We start from the raw sequence: 20,315 nt of genomic DNA, 5'->3' as shown, positions 1-20,315 counted from the left end.
TGTGTGAAAATTCGTTAAATGCGTGAAATTAAAGTGAAATTAATTGTGTGAAAATTTGTCATATGCGTGAATTATAGTCTTTTGTGTGAAAATTTGTTAAATGCGTTAATTATAGTCTTTTGTGTGAAAATTAAATGCGTAAATTATAGTCTTTGTGTGAAAATTCGTTAAATGCGTAAATTTTGTGTTTTGTGATATTCGTGAATTATAGTCTTTTGTGTGAAAATTTGTGATATGTGTGAATTAAAGTCTTTTGTGTGAAAATTCGTTAAAAGCGTGAATTATAGTCTTTTGTGTGAAAATTCGTTAAATGCGTAAATTATAGTCTTTTGTGTGAAAATTTGTGATAAGCGTGAATTATAGTCTTTTGTGAATTATTTTCATGTGAATTATAGTCAATTTTCACACGAAAGACTAGAATTCACGCATTTCAACAGTTTTCACACCAAAGACTATGATTCATGCATTTCAGCAATTTTCACATCAAAGACTATAATTCTCGCATTTCACCAATTTTTACACCAAAGACTATAACTCACGCATATCACCATATTTCACATGAAAGACTATAATTCTCGCATTTCACCAATTTTAACACCAGAGAGTATAATTCACGCATTTCAACAGTTTTCACACCAAAGACTATGATTCATGCATTTCACCAAATTTCACACCAAAGGCTATAATTCATGCACGTTACCAGTTTTCACAACAAAGACTATAATTAACGCCTATCACCAATTTTCACACTAAAGACTATAATTCACGCATATCACCAATTTTGAAACCAAAGACTATAATTCACGCATTTCACTAATTCTCACACGAAAGACTATAATTCATGCATTTCACCAGTTTTAACACCGCAGGTATAGCCTCCTATTCACGCATACCTCCAATTTTCAAAGTAAGGACTATAATTCATGTATATTACTAATTTTCACACAAAAGACTATAATTCACGCATGTCACAAATTTTCACACTAAAGAATATAAATCACGCATTTCAACAATTTTCACACAAAAGGCTATAATTCACGCATATCACAAATTTTCACACAAAAGACTATAATTCACGCATGTCACAAATTTTCACACTAAAGAATATAAATCACGCATTTCAACAATTTTCACACAAAAGAATATAAATCACGCATTTCAACAATTTTCACACAAAAGACTATAAATCACGCATTTCAACAATTTTCACACAAAGGCTATAATTCACGCATATCACAAATTTTCGCACAAAAGACTATAATTAACGCCTATCACCAATTTTCACACTAAAGACTATAATTCACGCATATCACCAATTTTGAAACCAAAGACTATAATTCACGCATATCACCATATTCACATCAAAGACTATAATCCTCGCATTTCACCAATTTTCACACCAATGACTATAATTCACGCATTTCACCAATTTTCACACCAAAGACTGTAATTCACGCATTTCACCAATTTTCACACCAAAGACTATAATTCATGCATTTCACCAATTTTCACACCAAGGACTATAATTCAAGAATTTCACCCATTTCAATGGTGGAAGGGGGGCTCCTCTCCCAAGCGCCTCCCACTTCTACAGCCCTGCTGGTGGTGTATAACAGTATTTCAGAAATTTGGAGGTAGTGAATGTTAAAAAGTATTTTAGAAATTTGGAGGTAGTGTTTGTGTATGATTTTTCATCTATCCCGAATGAAAAATCATGAATGGGCAAAGAAAACAACTGAATGGACCCAGTGGGACAAGAAAAGAGGCAAGGGAAGACCAAAAAGGAGATGGAGAGATGACATCGAGCAGAGAGCGGGCAGCATGTGGACCCAGAGAGCCCAAGACCGTGAAGAGTGGAGAAAGATGTGGAGGCCATCCGCCAGCAGTGGCGTGACAGGCCGATGATGATGATGATGATGATGAATGTTAAAAATATTTTACAAAGTGGAAGTTTTGACCACCGAAACCATATGACTAAAACCATTAAACCAAAACCATGCCAAAATCCGTCATTGTCGTCATGTTTTTGGACAGAATACTCGAATGTCAATATCAATATTTTGTATCATGCCTTTTTGCAATAAACTATCAACTATTTGGAAACAATGCAAGTATCGTTTGTACAGATCAACAAATCTTCATGTGCGATCAATAGCTGATGTTTATAGTGAGAAAAGTGAATTTCATTGGTTGTCAAACTGTTCACCATCGTTTATAATCGATGGAGATAAGGTTCATGTACTGAATGAGCCATGCGAATTTTATGAAACTTTAAAGGTACTCTAAACACTTTTGATGAGACATATCTACGTTCTTCAATATAAACCATAGCTAATCGTACTACTCTGTACGTACTACTCTGCTGTTTGCAGTTAAGTTAGGGTGTAGTTCATTCTCTAATAGCGTAACCAGGTCGTTAAAACTTTTAATTATCATTTTTATAACAATACTATTTAGTGCAAATTAAGATGTGACAACACATTTTTCAAGCTAAATTTGTCACCACATCACTCCATATTTCAACCAATATCAAGTTAATCTCCCACCCCCCATGTCTCAAAGATGTATGAAATTTTAAAAAAGATTTTTTGGCAAGCATGATGCTAAGATATTCATATCTTGACAAAAAGTAAAAATACCATGCATGCAATATTTTTATTTTGAGTGTGTAGCAATGAAAGTGAGACGCAAAGAGTTTACGTAAAATATTCACCTTGGGTTCACAGTTTATGAACTTTGCAGTCTGGCCTACCTCCATATTTTAGGAATATTGTGCTCTCAATGACCATTACGTATTTCTTAGATAAACATTTCTCAAGCAAAGAGGAGAATAGCAATTGCATCTCTATACTTGGGCACAGGAAAATTGGAAGAGGAATTGGTAAAGTTAGAATATTTAGAAATAACTAGAAGAATGAAACATTGTGATATCTTATAGCCAACTTGTGATTGACTGTAGGTTGGAGCCATCAGACATAGTCTGTTAAATTCAAGGAATAATGGCAATGATTTAAAAGTTTCTATCTTGCTTGATCACACTCGTGGCTCAAGGGGGCAGGAGAAGAATTCAAGAACAATGTTGCTTCCTTTATTGATGGAATTTCCTAAGCATGTTGACATAGCTTTGTTTCATACACCAGCACTGAGGGGCTTGCTTCGATGGATTATACCAGAAAAATATAATGAAACAATTGGGGTTAGTCATCTCAAGGTGTACCTTACGGATGATACATTCATCCTCACTGGGTAGGTGCCACAAATATAATGTTGAAAAAGAATCATCTCCCAAAGCATCCAGCTAAATTTTACTGATTTTCAAACAAGGTGCCTCAGTTAACAAGTCAATTCAGTCTCACTCCAGTTAAATGGCTGTTGCCAGATTTACCCAACATTGGTTGCTGTTTGGTAAATTCCAACTCTTTAACTTCAACTTTTTATTGTGCTTTATTCATGGTATTCCCTCTTTCTCTAAAGTAATGCCTAAACTTCTCTTTCTCTTCTACTTTCTATATCTTTTTTTGTCATTCTCTTTTTCTCTTGCTCTTCACCTTAAACTCCAAAGCTGTTTTTAGAATGTACCCATTGTTTCTTTTAAGCATATATCCATACCATCTTAATTCTCATTCCTTGGTTCCTTTGTCATCAGAACCAACATTCCCTTCAATCCCAACTTCCTAATCAGATTCTCTTCACCCTTTTTCTCCATATTTATATCATACATTCCTCTGAAAATTGTTTTTTAATTCTGTTTTATTTAGTTCTGAAAATTATGCTTTCAACTCCATTTTCTTTTTAGGGCTAATTTAAGCAATGACTACTTCACCAATCGTCAAGATCGATACATCCTTATCGAAAAATCTCCTCACATAGCTGACTACTTCGAAAACTTAGTCACAATGGTCAGTGGTTTCTCCTTACAACTTCATCCTGACAATGTAACAAGCATGAGCAATGTCAAATTTCCTGCACATCCTTATAAAGACTGGGACAGAGGCAGAAAATTTTGTGGCATAGCAAATGGTACAGTAAATAAATTTATTAAAAAATGGACGAAGGAGAGCGAGAAAGTTTCAAAATATTCCAAAGGAGATACTGTGATATATCCTTTGCTTCAAATGGGGTTATTTGGTATAACACAAGATGAAAATGTTACCTTAAAGCTGTTGCTTGATATGCCTGAAGCATCTACAACACATTTAGCTACGGGATATTTCAACCTTACACCTCACTATTCAAATTGTATTTTAAACTCAAAAGGAAATTATGAAATATTATGTGCTCATCCATTGGCAAATGGATTTTACAAAGCTGGTGGCATTATTGGTAAGTCTAAACAACATTGTAAAACTGGACCTATATGGCACAAATGTAATACAAATGCAAAATACAGCTATGATTAGAGAAGACATGTTTGACCTAAACATAAGAGAAAAGAAGACATGTTTGACATACACATAACACAAGTGAAGACATGTTTGACATACACATAACACAAGTGAAGACATGTATGACATAAACATAACACAAATGAAGACATGTATGACCTAAACATAAGACAAACGAAGACATGTTTGACGTAAACATAAGACAAATGAAGACATGTTTGACATAAACATAAGACAAATGAAGACATGTATGACATAAACATAAGACAAGTGAAGACATGTTTGACATAAACATAACACAAATGAAGACATGTTTGACATAAACATAAGACAAATGAAGACATGTTTGACATAAACATAAGACAAATGAAGACATGTTTGACATAAACATAAGACAAATGAAGACATGTATGATATAAACATAAGACAAATGAAAACATGTATGATATAAACATAACACAAATGAAGACATGTTAGACATAAACATAACACAAATGAAGACATGTATGACATAAACATAACACAAATGAAGACATGTATGACATAAACATAAGACAAATGAAGACATGTATGACATAAACATAAGACAAATGAAGACATGTATGACCTAAACATAACACAAGTGAAGACATGTATGACATAAACATAACACAAGTGAAGACATGTATAACATAAACATAAGACAAATGAAGACATGTTAGACATAAACATAACACAAATAAAGACATGTCAGACATAAACATAACACAAGTGAAGACATGTATGACATAAACACAAGACAAATATGTGTTACAGAAACTTAACATATGGTTTATATAAACATGAAAAATGACTAAATCAAAACTCATAAAATCAAGCTTTACTTTTTAATCAACTAACATTTAGGTGGAATACCAGATGCATTCACCAACTTTGCAAAAGAATTTTTTAACCATGTGCAACATTTCAAACATTTTGAATGGATTAAAGTAAATGAATACATAAGAAGTTATTGGACATTTCATGCCAAAGGATTGTGGTACACCCCGCAAGATGATCACTATCCAAACATGTCAATGATTGGCTCATCAAATTTCGGTCACAGATCAGTAAAACGTGACCTGGAAAATCAAACCATTCTCCTAACATCAAATGAGAAATTACGATACATGTTGGGCAAAGAGAGAGATCACGTGTTTAAGTATATAGTTAAAGTCACTAATGAAACATTTGAAGCAATTGAGCGTCGTGTACCAATTTGGGTGAAAATTATCAGCTATTTTACACGTAGCTTTTTTTAAAGACAGATACTAATTCTTATTAATGCTAATTATAGTTAAATATTTCAAGCATTATACCATATACACTGATCAAGGTGAATTTTTGTTGATCAGGTTAAAAATGTACATCTAGTCTTAGTTTGCTCACCATAGAAATGATGTAAACACTTTCATTTAACGTCCTCCCAAGAACTGCCAGAATTTATTAAATGCCCTGGGTGTTTACTAGATAATTTGTGGCATACGGTTATATAAAACACAAAAAAATAATAAACTCTGCATAGATTTAATCTTGCATTATTTGACTTGTTTCTCATTTGTTGAGTTTCTGTTAAGCATTTTTACATTAAAAACAAAAAAATATTTTCAAGAGTAAATATTTTTATAAAATTGCCTCAAGTTCAGGACTTTTTCTCCTTTTTACAACTTTTACTAAGCGAAAGGAAAAGCATTTATTTTTGCAGCACGCAATCAAGCTAGCGAAAAACATCACTTCACATTTGGAATGTTTTTGTTTCAGCAACATGATGAGGTTTGTTGATGATCTGATGAAGTTAGCTTTAGACGAGATGTTAAATTTTTGCCCTTTCCTAGTAGGAGATCGTTATTTGATAGGAAAGTGAACGATAATGTCTCGAACAGAGTATCTAAAAATATCATCAATGTGACTGTTTGGTTCCATTTATAGACCTTATTTACAACATATTTGCATTGATAATAAGCATCCATGCTTAGCTTGTGTTGTTGAAACTATTCTTTTATAATGATAGCAAGCTTGAATTTACAAGACAGCTTCAGATTTGACTACGAGTACAATTTCCACAAAAACATTCAAGACAAGAATCAAGTATTATTTTGCAATGCCAACTATGTGTTGTAAACCCCCCACACTAGCCTTCGCAGGGGGTTCAGTTGTAAGGGGGAATTTTCTCTGGTGAGCAACTACCTCATGTACCAAAAATTAACTTAAATAAATTGTGTATTAATGGTGACAATAGTCCAAGGACCTTTGTCACCCCTATGGGTGCGAAATACTTTTACAATGATATGATAAAAAATAAACATAGTATAATTTTATATTATTTGTGGAATAAAAATGACAACTTACCTATGTTTCGACCAGTTTTGCTTGAAGTTTCCAAAACTTCAGCCTCCCGACCTTTAAATAGAAATTAGTACAAGAATGTCACAATGTCACAGTGCTTCAATTTGATACAACACAAAATATAATTTTAATCATGTGTTATTTACACTTGTCGATAAAATCATATATTGTTGATTTTCTAATTTTACATGCAAAGAAAACTAAAAAAGAACTTAAGTGATTGAACATGAGCATATATAAACACTATACTTGTTAAGGTGAATAGATGAAACAATTCAAATTTTGACACATTTGTGTAATACCTTTTGCATAATGCTCTATAGAAACTTTTGAAACTGCTCTTGTTTTGATTTCATCTTGAATAAGATCAAATTTTGTTCCACAAAGGTAAATTTTACATTTCTATATTAAATTAAATTGATGATAAATGAATATACATATCTCACATAAAACAATTTACATAATGAAGTACATATAACAGTTTTAGAGTAATTTGACGGCAACTCACAGGTTCATTGGCTAATATTTGTGACACCCAATAATCTGCCTTCTCAAAACTAGAAGCATCAGTCAAATCTTTAAAATGAAAATCATGAATTAGCATAGCAATTGTCAATCTATTTATTTATTCTGCTCATGAATATTAAGCAATAGTGTTGAAGGAAAGTTAAGTTGCTGCTTCAAATGAAACAAGGATAATGAATCTATGAGCGGCAATATTGTTTTAACCACTGTTATAGAATTTTGTTGAATATCTAAGAAATTTAATGAATTCTTGTCAATGGAAAGTCAAGTAGAAGTACAGCAGCAGTAAAGCATCAATAAGAATAACATCACATCATGGTAATGCGAATGAACATGATGAAATGATAAAATTAAAATTATACCATAAGCACAGTAACACAGAAAAACAGTAGCAGCAATTTGTTATTATGAATAAACATTAATATTATCAGCAATAACATCATATTACTAAAAACAATGACACACTAAACACAATTTAGCATGTTGCATTGCTGAGCTTAAAATGTGGCATACCAAAGCATATAACAGCTGCCCCGGCATTTCTGTAATACATCGAAGTTAAAGATTGATATCGCTCAGCTCCGGCAGTATCCTAGAAAGTCACATCAAAACTTGTTTACGTTCGCTTTCAAGGCAATCAGCCATTCACATCAAATTTAACTCACCCATATAGCAAGTGTCAATAATCGACCATCTATATTCAACTCCTTTCGACAAAATGCAGCACCAATTGTCTGAAATAAACGTGATGCTATAGAAATTCAATAAACCTATAAAAACGGACATAACAAATACATTTTTTAAATGTTTCTGTGAAGGTTTCTCATATGTTACCATTATCTTAAGCAACAAGAACGTCAGCTTCGTATAATTACAAAATACAAATTGTCATATAAATATTTACTGATGGCTGTTCAGGACTGAAAGTATCGGTGATGTATCTTGTCACAAGACATGTCTTTCCACTATTAACTTTGCCTAAAAGAACAACTTTAAGATATACTTTCTCGCTCATTTATAAACAAAGTTCATTTACATAAAATAGTCCAACGGCTGCATTGAAATGTCATGAGCATTTATATTTTAAATCTTTACCAAATTGCTGTTTGCTGCAAATTTCACATGACATTGAAGTTGAAACATTTATACACTGAAGTCCCGGAACTAAGATTTTATTATGGCCAACTTCCGGTTATATCGCGTGTATGGTGCCGTATAGACAAAACTGTCGCTTTTGCAGATTGCTCATGAACACGTTTACTTCAGTTTAATAACACTGATCTGCAATATTTAATTTTTTTAAAAAAATACCTATACAATTAAGTACAAATTCCTAAAAAAGTATTCTGAATTGTCTGCGAGCATTGGTAGAAATTGTTGAATATCATGTTTGGTTAATTCGTGCAATATAAAAGTAAAATTGTGTTTGTACCAACGCTACTAGGCATTTTTCGGTTACAAAAACTTGACAATTGAAAGGGACAAATATTAGCGAAATGCTAACATTGTTAGAAAAACAGTTGCCGACATTCGTAGATTTTATTTTCATAAAAAACAACCTTCAAAGCGATAAGATGACTGTAACACGAGAAGCAAATAGTAGACGAAAACTGTTCGATGCGGAGTGCTTTATACTACTTTCCTAAAGCAATGCAGAAGCGTTTTAATAGTTTCTTGAATACAGTCAGTGCCTATGACATTAAAAAAAATGAGCAAACAAAGTTATATCTTTTTGTTCCTTTTGAGTGCTGAATATTTTAAACGTGAATGCAAGCGTATCAAGCAAAATAATGCTGGTACAAAAAATTTAACATGGCTAAAATGTCCGATGACTAATTGACCATGTAGCAAACAAAACGGAAAAGAGGTCTTAAAGTAGATATTTCGTACACCAATACAGCAAATGGCAAATAAGCGAAAATCACATTTGTTGACAAGTGGTAATTTGATAGGATTCTTTGTGAAATAGCGCACCGAATGCGCCCAGAGGCAAAATGTTTTGAGTGAGTCACTACATTTTCATTTGAGTTAAAGGGTCGTTTCGAAAACATAGGTTGATGTTTAACAACGAACTGCTGACACATAAAAACATAACATCGAATAGAAAACATATTTCTAAAATATTTCAAACGCAAATCAGTTGTATTGATTGTGCAATGACCAATGAAATCACCTCCTGTTGAGAGAAGACTCAAGACAGTAGCAAATGCGAACGAACAACATAAGTGTATTGTGATCGGGCGGTTCACTTGCAAGTTGTGCCGCACAAATAATCGTTTAAAAACTTAAATTGAAAAGATGCGGAAGCGTTTGACAGCGTTTTTACAGCCTAAACTCCACAGACATTGAAGATTAAAGTCGTAAATCAAGTCAAATGAGGCAGGGTCTATAGTTATGCAAAGAATCTGCATAATTATTCGCACCATTTGCTTGACAACATTTGCCTAGTGTGTGGACACTGTGTATTGTAAGTTATTGGCATTCGATCCTCAACGACGGCTTTTTTAACGTGAAATAAGGAAGAAAGAGAGAGCTGAACTTTCTGAAATTCATTATGCAGGAAGAAAACGTGCCTAAGGCAGATAGGTCAATGTCAACGAAAGAGGATACAAATGTGAAAAGCAAATCAGCGAAAATAAGTCGCAAATCGACCAACGCAAACAGCCACGAATGTCACATATGCCGCAAAAGCAATATGACTTTGTCGGGTTTGAAAATTCATTTACTCACGCACAGTGGAGAAAAGCCATATCATTGTACTGTGTGCGATAAACGCTTTACCTGCTCATCTAATTTGAAAAAGCATCAAAGAATTCACACAAAAGACTACATTTACACTTGTAATGTCTGCGGAAAAACATGTAGTGATCCGAGTAACATGAAAAAACACATGACAGTGCATTCGGGCGAGAAGGCTTATGTTTGCCCATCTTGCGGTAAAAGCTACAGTTATGCACAAAGTTTGCGACAACACATGGATGATATGCATGTAGCAAATGGAGAGAAACGTTTGGTAAAAAACAAACGTAAAGGCCACTTTCCCTGTCCGGAATGTGGCAAAGTTTTTGGTTACTACTGGCGGTGTTCACTTCACCAAGCTCGTGTTCACGCGACGGATCGACCTTACAAATGTCCAGAATGCGGCAAATGTTTTGCGAGAGAAAATATTCTGGCGAAGCATATGCAAACACACGAGAAACGATATGCTTGTAGCGATTGTGATCGTCGTTTTAGTTTTCGCGACCAGCTGAAAAAGCACAAACGAACACATAATGGGGAAAAACCATATCAATGCGAGATATGTCTAAAGTCGTTTAGTCAACGAGGAACTCTCACTGAACATAAACGAACTCACACTGGAATTAAACCGTACGCCTGTGCAATTTGTGGCGTAAAATTTGCTTCCAGTAGTAGTCTACGGCGTCATGAACGAAGGGTCAAGTCGTGTTTACCACCACCGGAAGGGGAAGAAATTCCGGTGGTACCCATGTACCCTCGTAAGATGATACACGTGCCGACAACACGTTCTGAAATACCCAGCGCCCAAACGCAGTCAGTGACTGAAGTTGACGCTGAAATAAATACGGTGGTAATAAATGAAACGGGCAACTTGTCATCCGAGAATACGTATTTATTCAAGAACGAAAATGAGAGACAGAAACGGTTAGTAACACAAAGGGATGATATAAGAAAGGAGATAAACACAAGCATTTATTCATGTGACATGGAAAAATTGCACAGAAATCCACATTTAACATCTGCCTACCAACACAATCCATCATCAGGTTTGGATAATCAAAATGTTCATATGAATGATACTCAAAGTGGTAAATCGTATGGCGAGGAAAAGCAGCCATCTCTGTTGGTTAGATGTGACGAGGAAGGTAGAATTTCAGTTCTTCCTTTAATTAGTGTTAAACATACAACCAACGTCAATGATGGCAGTCTTGAGTTTTTTGGAATATCGTTAAGTACGAGTGACAAGCCTTCGCAACAGTTCCAGAGACGCAATAGTTTGGAATGGAAGACCACAAACGATTCAAACAACAATTATATTGCAAGCACAGATCAAAAACAAATGAAAAACCATACAATAACGACAAGTCAATTGCCCTCGAAATATCATATACCAACAAACAGTCATCCAAAGCAGGTCATAGACAACAAAAAGCAGTCAGCAAGAGAACAAAATGTCACCGCTCATTTATATACCCCAATTGAATATAACCGTGAGTTTAAAAGAGCAGAATTAACCACTGATAACGCCCATCATATGCAATTTTCATCTATACAGTATAAAACATTTACCTTTCAAGAAAGAGGCAATCAAATTGTGAATGAAGATATTAAGCCAATCGTTGGCGTTCATGTTCCTGCCTTCAACGAGTAATCAAGATGAAAATGTACTTAAAACAATTCTCGTTTCACCAAAAACCCCCACAAAAACGTAACGTTATCGGTAAAACAAAAGTTAGTATTTTGGTGTAAATATCAATATTAAAAGATTGGTTTCTTTTCATGCCAATTTTTTCATCGTTGAGACGCTTAGTTGTTATAGCATGAACCGTTGTTTAAAAACTATTGTACTTCACAGATACATTTCACGACTATTTAGTTTAACAAATATTTATAACAAAGCTCGTGCAAGGGGAATATTTTTCACGATAAGCAATCCTTATTAACAATGTCTTCATAACACCATTGCTGTAGTAACAAATACCTTTTGCTTTTTAGTTCTTTACTGTAATAAATTGGATGTGAAATATATTATGAGAGCTGATTTTAGCGAAATGGCAAAGAGGAAATTCGTTCGAGAGTTAGTCATAATAAATATATATGAAAAAAGCTGCAGCAAAATTATAATTTTTTAAATTACAAATAAACTTGTTTTTCGTACTCTCAAAATACTAATTTTTATAAAGTTACAATAAATATGGTGATTATCACATGATTAAGTAAAAAAATTCAAAAGTCAACAAAGAGATATTTATGTTTGTAAGTCTTAAAGCAGTTAACTTTCGTTTAAGAGCAATGACATGCTGAAACATTTTCTTCAGCTCCATACGCGTGTCTTCAATATTTACGAAATATAAAGTAAGATTATTCTATCATAATCCTCTTTTAGTTTTATCAGTTTTGCATTTCCATGCTATTACTATCCTAATGCTAAGCCCAATTTTGACAATAATCTGAACCCACAGATCTATTTGTACTCCTAACATGAAATTCTAACCCTCGATAAGGCTTTCTTATAATCTTTTATCACAAAATAATGCTGTAAAACAATAATTTAAAATACAAGTAAAAATATAATACTATAGTATATACTTACTGCGATTAGTGTAAGTGTTTCATTCAATGGTTGTTTTAGCGTTATAAAACGAACGTTTTGTCTTCATAATCATCGCTTGGTTTTTGTTTCTTTGTGACCGAGTTGTCGATGACTGCGTCACTTTCTATTCGTTTTATCGCCTATAGAAATAATTACCACTGTGAAAACTATGTTTTCGTATACCATTATTATTTGTAAATGGTTTGAACCCGGGAGTATCGTTACATGTTTGTAAATGTACATCGTCCAGGTTGGTATAGTCCTGAGAAGGACTGTTTTTGTTGTTGTTGACTGGCGTTTCGACAACCTTAGCAGTTGTCGAAACGTCAGTCAACAACAACAAAAACAGTCCTTCTCAAGACTATACCAACCTGGACGATCTACATTATTTTTTGTGTTATGAGTTCGTGTCCTCATGGAGTCCAGTATAAATGTGTTCATTATAAGAGATCTGATCTCCTGTCTAGGGTATTTGTTTTGGAAGTAATCTGACGTTGAAATAAATAGCGAGGTACAATCCGGTGATTTCACAAGGAGAGATATAATGATGAAACTCTTCATCAAGATCTCTATAAGACACATACCGTTGTGCTTGGTTGCGACATGTCCCCAGCTATAGACAGTCCATTCATCAACATGTTGGCTTTTTCGATTATTTCATCATCCTAAAAACACATTAAGAAACACGAGCTCAAAGAATAGTAAAGACAATTTTAAGGTGCTTTAGGACAACACCAAACAACGCCTTTACCTTCATCCAAGGATGCTCCAGCGCCTGGGCGACAGTGATTCGCTGATTTGGATCAACCGTCATCAATTTTTTGATGAGATCTTTCGCTTCTCCACTGACATTTCTCCAACAATGATTTGAAAAAGAATAAGCACCAGAAATAATTTGCTTTGTCAAAGGGTTTTCGGGTGTGTTTGTAAACGGCGCACCACCGGACAGACTGGAATTTAAAAAGTTAATTATCAACAATCGATGTCGTCAGTTGTCAAAACAAGTATTGAAAACTTCTAAAGCAATCTCCTTTTTATAACAAAAGTTAACATTACATGATATTTAACTTAAGCTTCAAAACAACACAGTCCTCAACCGATTTATTCACTTTCTTTTGGAAACCTCACGTGACAAGAATAATGCATCATATAAGTATAATGGACGCCTTCATCGTAAGTACGATCAAGGTCCTAGATGACGTCATTGCAAGTTTAGTGTTGCAAAACGATATCGATGTCTAATTAAGACCAAAGGTCTTAAAAACTCTCATGGTTGCAAGGACATTCAAGTTACGTATGTTTAAGGTTTAGGAAATGACATAATTGTAAGTCAAAAGTTGAAATCATGGAAAGAAAAGTAAATGAAGGTAAATGAATTATGTTAGGACAGGGGTCTCCAAACTACGGCCTGCGGGCCAGATGCGGCCCGTCGGGCCTCTCAATCCAGCCCGCAGAGACACTTAAGAAAAAAAATATTATTATTAAACAAAATAAACTTTGTGCAGAAAGTTCACGTTATGACGCAAGCCAACTAGCAAGAGTGGCTTACGTCAATTTTTGTCCCAACTTCCTACTGAGACAGAATCTGTTGACATGCCATATTACACTGCAGTAAGATGGCTAAGTTGTGGAAAAGTGCTTTCAAGGGTTTTTGAGCTAAGGAAGGAGCTATTTTCTTAACTAATGAAGCTTGTGTTATGTACTTCTTTTTTTAAAATATTCGCTCTTTGACCAGCGGTATACGGTTCGTCGGCCCTCAACATGCTGGATGAAAGTTCATGTGGCCCTATGGCTATAAAGTTTGGAGACCCCTGTGTTAGGATATGGATATGGGCAAATGATTTACAACTAGCACATCCTGTATGTTGGCTGTTTTAAAATAACAAATAATTACTAACCAAACATAGAGAATCACACCGAGACTCCAACAATCACAGTCCTTTTTATAAGACAAAACACCATTGGACGAAAGTACTTCAGGTGCAAGATAACTTGGAGTGCCACATAATGTTTGCATAAGTGACTGTTCACCAACAAACTTGCTCAAACCAAAATCAGTAATCTATGTAAACCCAATCAAATCACTTTAGAGAAGAATTTCATTGAATAGAACAAGAAATTTAATGAGCAACATATGTCATAATGGTGATGTTATTTAGACTTTCTTCATTATTCAATTTAATTATAATTATAAAAACCTTAACGAGCGTTTCTTCGTCAAATGACGACAAAAGAACATTTTCAGGCTGTAATAAAACTTAGTTCTTAGTTATGTTGTATCACAAACTGCACGTAAATTAAATATCGTTCTTTTACACAGAGTTTGGTCCACATACCTTTAAATCGCGATGCGTAAAACCTTCCTCGTGTAAATACTGTGTATAAGAATACAAAACAAAAAACTGTTATGTGAAATACAAAAGTATGTTTTTATAAGTTTTAATATTGCTAAACATAAAGATTTATGATGTTGGATATGAAGATGTATGATGATAGTTGTAAAGATGGACTGTGTTAGTGGTAACAATCATTGACAGTTTACTAATTATGAAGTTCTATGAAGGTAATTATGAAGTTCTATAATTATGAAGTTCTATGGAAGTAATTATGAAGTTCTATGGAGGTAATTATGAAGTTCTATGGTGGTAATTATGAAGTTCTATGGAGGTAATTATGAAGTTCTATGGAGGTAATTATGAAGTTCTATGGAAGTAATTATGAAGTTCTATGGAGGTAATTATGAAGTTCTATGGTGGTAATTATGAAGTTCTATAGTGGTAATTTTGAAGTTCTATGGTGGTAATTAGGAAGATCTATGATAATAATTATGAACATTTATGACGGTAGTTATAAAGAATTACAGAGGTAATTATGAAAAAGATGTAAACAATAACCGACGAAAAAATACATTAACTGTCGCAATGTAGACAAACCTTAACTGCAACGAGCATTTGGTAGAAATAAAATTTCGTAACTCGTTCATCCAGCCTCTTTTGTTTAACAATACGATCGTACAATTCGCCACCTTCAACTCTAAAAAAATGCAATAGCCGGATATCCAGGTTAAATAAAACAATTACTGAAGGGAAACAGATATTTAGCAATCATATGAAGATACCTCTACTTACAGCTCTAAAACAATAAATAATTTGTCGGTCGTGTTTACAGCATCAATATATTTTACGATACAAGGCTGAAAAATTTTAATTATTTGTCCGTTAACTATTTTAACCTAAACGTTTTCAACAAGCAATAATAATAATAACTACGTGATTAAGTTTCTTTAAAACTGCTACTTCCTGAAAGATGCTTGTTCTGTTCGAGTACTAAACGAGATATATATTCAAGTATGTTAAGTTTGAAATATGATTAATTGAAATGAAAAAAGTTTGAACATCAAATCAAGCGATCACAGTATAAATTGTCACCATTTTCATACGCTAAGTCGTAATAACTGAAAAAATAAAAACACAAACGAAGAAAAACTTACACTTTGGCTTGCAAATTTTGCTTTCGTTATTACTTTAATAGCAACACCCTTGCACTCTCTGCCTTTCGTAAACGCGTGATGAACATGACCACAAACACCACTGAAAATAAAAAAATGTTTTACAACAAACTAATTTGAGAACATGCAATAAAATCAAGATTAAACGAAACTTCTTTTGAGTTAAAAGTTTTTCCTCAATGTACAACAAGGAACAACAACTTTCATCAAAAGATGTGAGTATGCAATACGAACTCATTTCAACATAAAAAGTGTTATCTACGTATTTCAAAAATATGTCAACTGAAGAGAGAGACAAGCGATATGAGTTGTGATATGACAAGCATGCAAAGAAATAAAACAAGAAGAAAGCTAAAAAGGGGGCGATATAGGAAATAGTGGGATAACAAAACAGGAGGGTATGGGGAAAATATGGATATAGCGAAACAGAGGGATCGCTAAATAAGGGTTCGTGCAGTATTCACAGAAAACATAAGATTTTAAAGAACTTTTAAAGAACCGTAATAACTAGAGACAATTCACAATGTTAAATTTGCTCAGATAAGTTGTGGTCGGTTTAATTTTTCCAGGATAACACCACTTCCGCTGAGTTGACGTTTTATGCCTAGCTGAGTAAATTATAAATCCTGTTAAGTTATATTTGGACATTACGGAAATAACTTCGTGTCAAGTTTGTGTGATTCTTAAGAACATTTTAAGCACTTTCTTTGACTTTTTTAAGCACTTTTTAAGCGCTCTTAAAATAATTTTTTTCAATTCAAGAACTTTTCAAGGGCTTAAAGCACCTACACAAGCTCCAAGAAAACATATTAAAACAAAGACTAAGAACCAACAATAAACAGAAGATGTCAAAAAGAGAGTAGGAATCTTAGTTCTTTTCCATCAACAGAAAGTGATTGAGAAACTTGAATGACGCCAACTATCGAAGACTGGGCAACAAAATACCCCTCCGCAAATGCAAATAGTGGGAATTTCTCGATCTGTATTCAGACCACCTCCAGACGTTGCCGAATGAAAAAAAATTCTGCTGTGTCATCAAAAGATAATCAAGTCAATCATTTTTACCTTCCTAAAAACTTGAAAATTGTATATTTCTCTCTGATTTCCTGAAATAGAAAAATAAATAACGTTACAATAAAGTTGACAAAATAGTAAACACACAGTTTTTCCAAAACAGTTTTCCAATAATTTAATACAGCTCAAAAAATCACCAATACGCCTATAAATTCACAGCTATTTGCAAAGACATTGACAGTTCTATGGAAAAGAATCGTTGTAAAATGCAATTGCAGTCAGCAGTACCACAATCATTGATCTATTTTCGTACAAATATTTCTAAAATGACGTTTAGGAGTCATCAACTATTTGAAAAATCATTGTACTCTACCCTTGGAAAAGTTGCTTCTTCTGTAAAAATGGTTTTCAGATCTTGAAATATGTACGCTACAATTGGCAAAATAATATCTCACAATCTTATCTCCACATGCTAAAGAATTCAAAGTATCAGTAATTTCAAAGTAAAACGTATTTAAATCTACTAACCAGTGTGCGAATTAATGGTGTGCAATGTGCAATTTGCACATCGTTTTAGCTAAAATGAAAACAATTGCACATCACTTTTTCAAACGATGTGCAAAAATTAGCGGTTTTAACGAAAAACACTGTCGTAAATCATATGAATTTGTTCACTTTAAAAATATTAATTTAGCAATTAGCGCTATATAATAATTAACGTAATATCGATTTGATTATGCCTCTAAAGAAACACTTTTGTCAAAAAATTGCACATCGTTTTTTCTGAACTAATTCGCACACTACTACTAACACTGTAAATGTATGAGCAAATATAACATTACATACTAACAAAGCACAAAAATCTTCAACCATTACTGTCAATGTCCACCACCCATTTTCCATGCCCCCAACCCACGTTCCATGCCTTCACCACCCCCATCTTCAATGCTCACAACTGATGTTCCATGCCTCCACCACCCATCTTCAATGCCCACAACCCATGTTCCATGCCTCCACCAGAAATGTTCCATGCCTCCACCACCAATGTTCCATGTCTCCACCAGAAATGTTCCATGCTTCCACTACCCATCTTCAATGCCCACAACCCATGTTCCATGCCTCCACAACCCATGTTCCATGCCTCCACCACCCATATCCCATGCCTCCACCACCCATGTTCCATGCATCCAGCCCCCGTCCCCCATACGCAAACAATCCTTCACCCATTCTGTGTTTTTCTCACCACATGAAATTTTTATTTTTAAAAATATAACATCAACAATCAACACCTCTTCATAAAATTACATATACCCGTATGATCTTGGGTTGGCAAACAAATTTTGTCATTGTCTACAATAACTTGTCTGTTTCCTTGGCCTATGTTGAAAACATTGTAAAATAAAACAAAGACTCAAACCAATATAATTTTTTAAAGTTATGTAAATTGGTGAAAAATATGACCACAAGAGTTTTATTATCTTGTGTTGTCAGCCCTGAGTTCCAGCTCTTGATACTTGTAATCCACAATGCAAGCAAGGTCAATTGTCATGATTATTTTCCAAAAGGACAATATTGAAGCAGAGGGGCATTTACAGGAAGGGGGTTGAATTTACGCAGGCAGAAAACAGATGTGGTATAAAAATAACAAGTATGTTCATATTTCAACCATATTTTGGTGGTGTTTGGAAAATGATAAAACAAAAACAATGTTAAAACAAAGCAAAAACTAAAATATTTCACATACCCACACGCACTCCATTTATATAAGTGCCATTAGAACTGTAGATACATAAAAACAAAAATAGTTTATCCTCAAACATCATTGACTGACTACATATGTACAAGGGACATATTATATGTGATTATATATTGCATCCCTCCAAAGGAGAACGATAACAAACACAGTTAAGTATCACGTCTACCAATATATTTTAAGTACAAAAATTGCTCAAACAAAGAGCCACCCATAATAAAACTAAACTTTTCTTGCATTCACATATAATGTTTAATAACTCAGACCTGAAGTCTTCAATGATAGCAACTTGTGCTCCACTGTCTGAAGTTTCCTGCAATTTGAAAAAAGCTGTTTAAATTACAAGTGAAGTAAAATGGAAAACACAACTTGTTGCTGCAAAGATTCGAGAGACTGCAAGTTCAATTTTGTGCCTGTTTTGAATTTGGACTTTAAGAGTTATGACATGTTATCCATGCTTAATATGCAACTTGCCACTATCAAATGGGTAATAAAATTAGAACAAGGTAGTAGCAATATATTATAGTTAATTAAGCACTTTGGTTTTGCATGTGAATTTAGTTAATTAAAAGTTGCAATTATCTCATTCCCTCCAAAAATACAAAACAATCCAGTATGGCATGGTAAGGTTTTACTTGAGCCTGTTCTTTACATGTATGTTTGTTTGGGAACAAACCTTGTTTATTTGAAAATGTTTCTTGCTTAACATGGCAAAATATTTTGCATTAAATGAAGATTGTTTGAAAATAACATCCATATTAACTTCGTCACGACCAAATATGTATTGATCTTTAATTAGATCTAAAACATATTGAAAAACAAAATCCTGTTACTTCAAAGTGAATCAGAACAAAATACTACATCTTAAGAGTTAACATGGTTAACAGTAAAGTGATAATAATTCTTCCTTTCCTAGATGCTAAGGCAAAAAATTGTATATGTTAAATGTACATTTGCATCAAGGCCAACACTCACCAACTCGGTGAAACCCATCACCAACAGGTATCAGACGACCCCAGAGAAGTTGGTTTTCATCAGAAACATCCTCATCTACAAGATCACTTTGGGATGCTGATAAAGTCCCACCTGAGTCAATACTAGATGGCACCGATTGACTGGACAATGAACCTGAGCCAGAACTTGAACTACTGGTCATTCTTCTGAAATCAGCCACTTAAGGGGCTTGACTGCAGTTTAGCAGAAACAATATGAGGGCTCGGGCTGACCCCGCGAGGATATTCACTTGCCACCTTTCGATTACCAACTTACCATAATCACTGTGTGGTCACACAAGCGTGAGAAATAACGCAGGTAAATATAAATTCATGACAATAGTATGTATTAATTACTGTAATAAAAGTCACAGAGACAATACAATCAGAATTTAAAAAAATGTAAAGTAGGAATTTAGTCGAAGTCTAATTTACCGCCAAT

General features: G+C 33.9%; 4 protein-coding genes across 6 annotated transcripts; 2 read left to right on the top strand and 2 right to left on the bottom strand.

Annotated features, from left to right (window-relative positions):
* Window positions 1-1,995: 1,995 nt before the first annotated feature.
* Window positions 1,996-5,934, top strand: LOC124434682 (CDP-diacylglycerol--glycerol-3-phosphate 3-phosphatidyltransferase, mitochondrial-like). Its single transcript, XM_046984566.1, has 5 exons — window positions 1,996-2,277; window positions 2,804-2,881; window positions 2,960-3,246; window positions 3,797-4,323; window positions 5,271-5,934. The coding sequence occupies exons 1-5, from the start codon at window positions 2,044-2,046 to the stop codon at window positions 5,663-5,665; spliced, it is 1,521 nt and encodes a 506-aa protein (XP_046840522.1). The 5' UTR covers window positions 1,996-2,043; the 3' UTR covers window positions 5,666-5,934.
* On the bottom strand, window positions 3,800-8,363 carry LOC124434683 (ras-related protein Rab-24-like). Of its 2 annotated transcripts, none has more exons than XM_046984569.1 (7): window positions 8,179-8,363; window positions 7,940-8,008; window positions 7,788-7,866; window positions 7,258-7,325; window positions 7,052-7,151; window positions 6,753-6,803; window positions 3,800-3,927 (listed from the first exon to the last, which is right to left on the bottom strand). In XM_046984569.1, the coding sequence occupies exons 1-7, from the start codon at window positions 8,287-8,289 to the stop codon at window positions 3,923-3,925; spliced, it is 483 nt and encodes a 160-aa protein (XP_046840525.1). In that variant the 5' UTR covers window positions 8,290-8,363; the 3' UTR covers window positions 3,800-3,922. The 2 variants fall into 2 exon arrangements, with proteins under 2 accessions (XP_046840525.1, XP_046840524.1); XM_046984568.1 differs by lacking the exon at window positions 3,800-3,927 and adding an exon at window positions 5,915-6,291 and having other exon boundaries at window positions 8,179-8,344.
* Window positions 8,364-9,465: 1,102 nt separating this feature from the next.
* LOC124434658 (zinc finger protein 184-like) lies at window positions 9,466-12,065 on the top strand. Its single transcript, XM_046984539.1, has one exon. The coding sequence runs from the start codon at window positions 9,829-9,831 to the stop codon at window positions 11,662-11,664; it is 1,836 nt and encodes a 611-aa protein (XP_046840495.1). The 5' UTR covers window positions 9,466-9,828; the 3' UTR covers window positions 11,665-12,065.
* A 44-nt stretch (window positions 12,066-12,109) lies between these two features.
* On the bottom strand, window positions 12,110-20,293 carry LOC124434659 (serine/threonine-protein kinase Chk2-like). Of its 2 annotated transcripts, XM_046984540.1 has the most exons (17): window positions 19,857-20,293; window positions 19,558-19,682; window positions 19,148-19,194; window positions 18,873-18,907; window positions 18,440-18,505; window positions 17,502-17,557; window positions 17,180-17,220; window positions 16,097-16,196; window positions 15,876-15,932; window positions 15,735-15,799; window positions 15,540-15,639; window positions 14,943-14,981; window positions 14,805-14,852; window positions 14,505-14,668; window positions 13,358-13,556; window positions 13,191-13,271; window positions 12,110-12,746 (listed from the first exon to the last, which is right to left on the bottom strand). In XM_046984540.1, exons 1-17 carry the CDS (start codon window positions 20,035-20,037, stop codon window positions 12,648-12,650), a joined length of 1,503 nt encoding a protein of 500 aa, XP_046840496.1. In that variant the 5' UTR covers window positions 20,038-20,293; the 3' UTR covers window positions 12,110-12,647. The 2 variants fall into 2 exon arrangements, with proteins under 2 accessions (XP_046840496.1, XP_046840498.1); XM_046984542.1 differs by lacking the exon at window positions 19,558-19,682 and having other exon boundaries at window positions 19,857-20,160.
* Between the last annotated feature and the right edge of the window lie 22 nt (window positions 20,294-20,315).

Source organism: Xenia sp. Carnegie-2017, unplaced genomic scaffold (genome assembly GCF_021976095.1).
Source record: "Xenia sp. Carnegie-2017 unplaced genomic scaffold, XeniaSp_v1 HiC_scaffold_14, whole genome shotgun sequence".
Classification (NCBI taxonomy): domain Eukaryota; kingdom Metazoa; phylum Cnidaria; class Anthozoa; order Malacalcyonacea; family Xeniidae; genus Xenia; species Xenia sp. Carnegie-2017.
The sequence above is the reverse complement of the archived record's forward strand: the minus strand, read 5'-3'. Positions and strand labels throughout refer to the sequence as shown.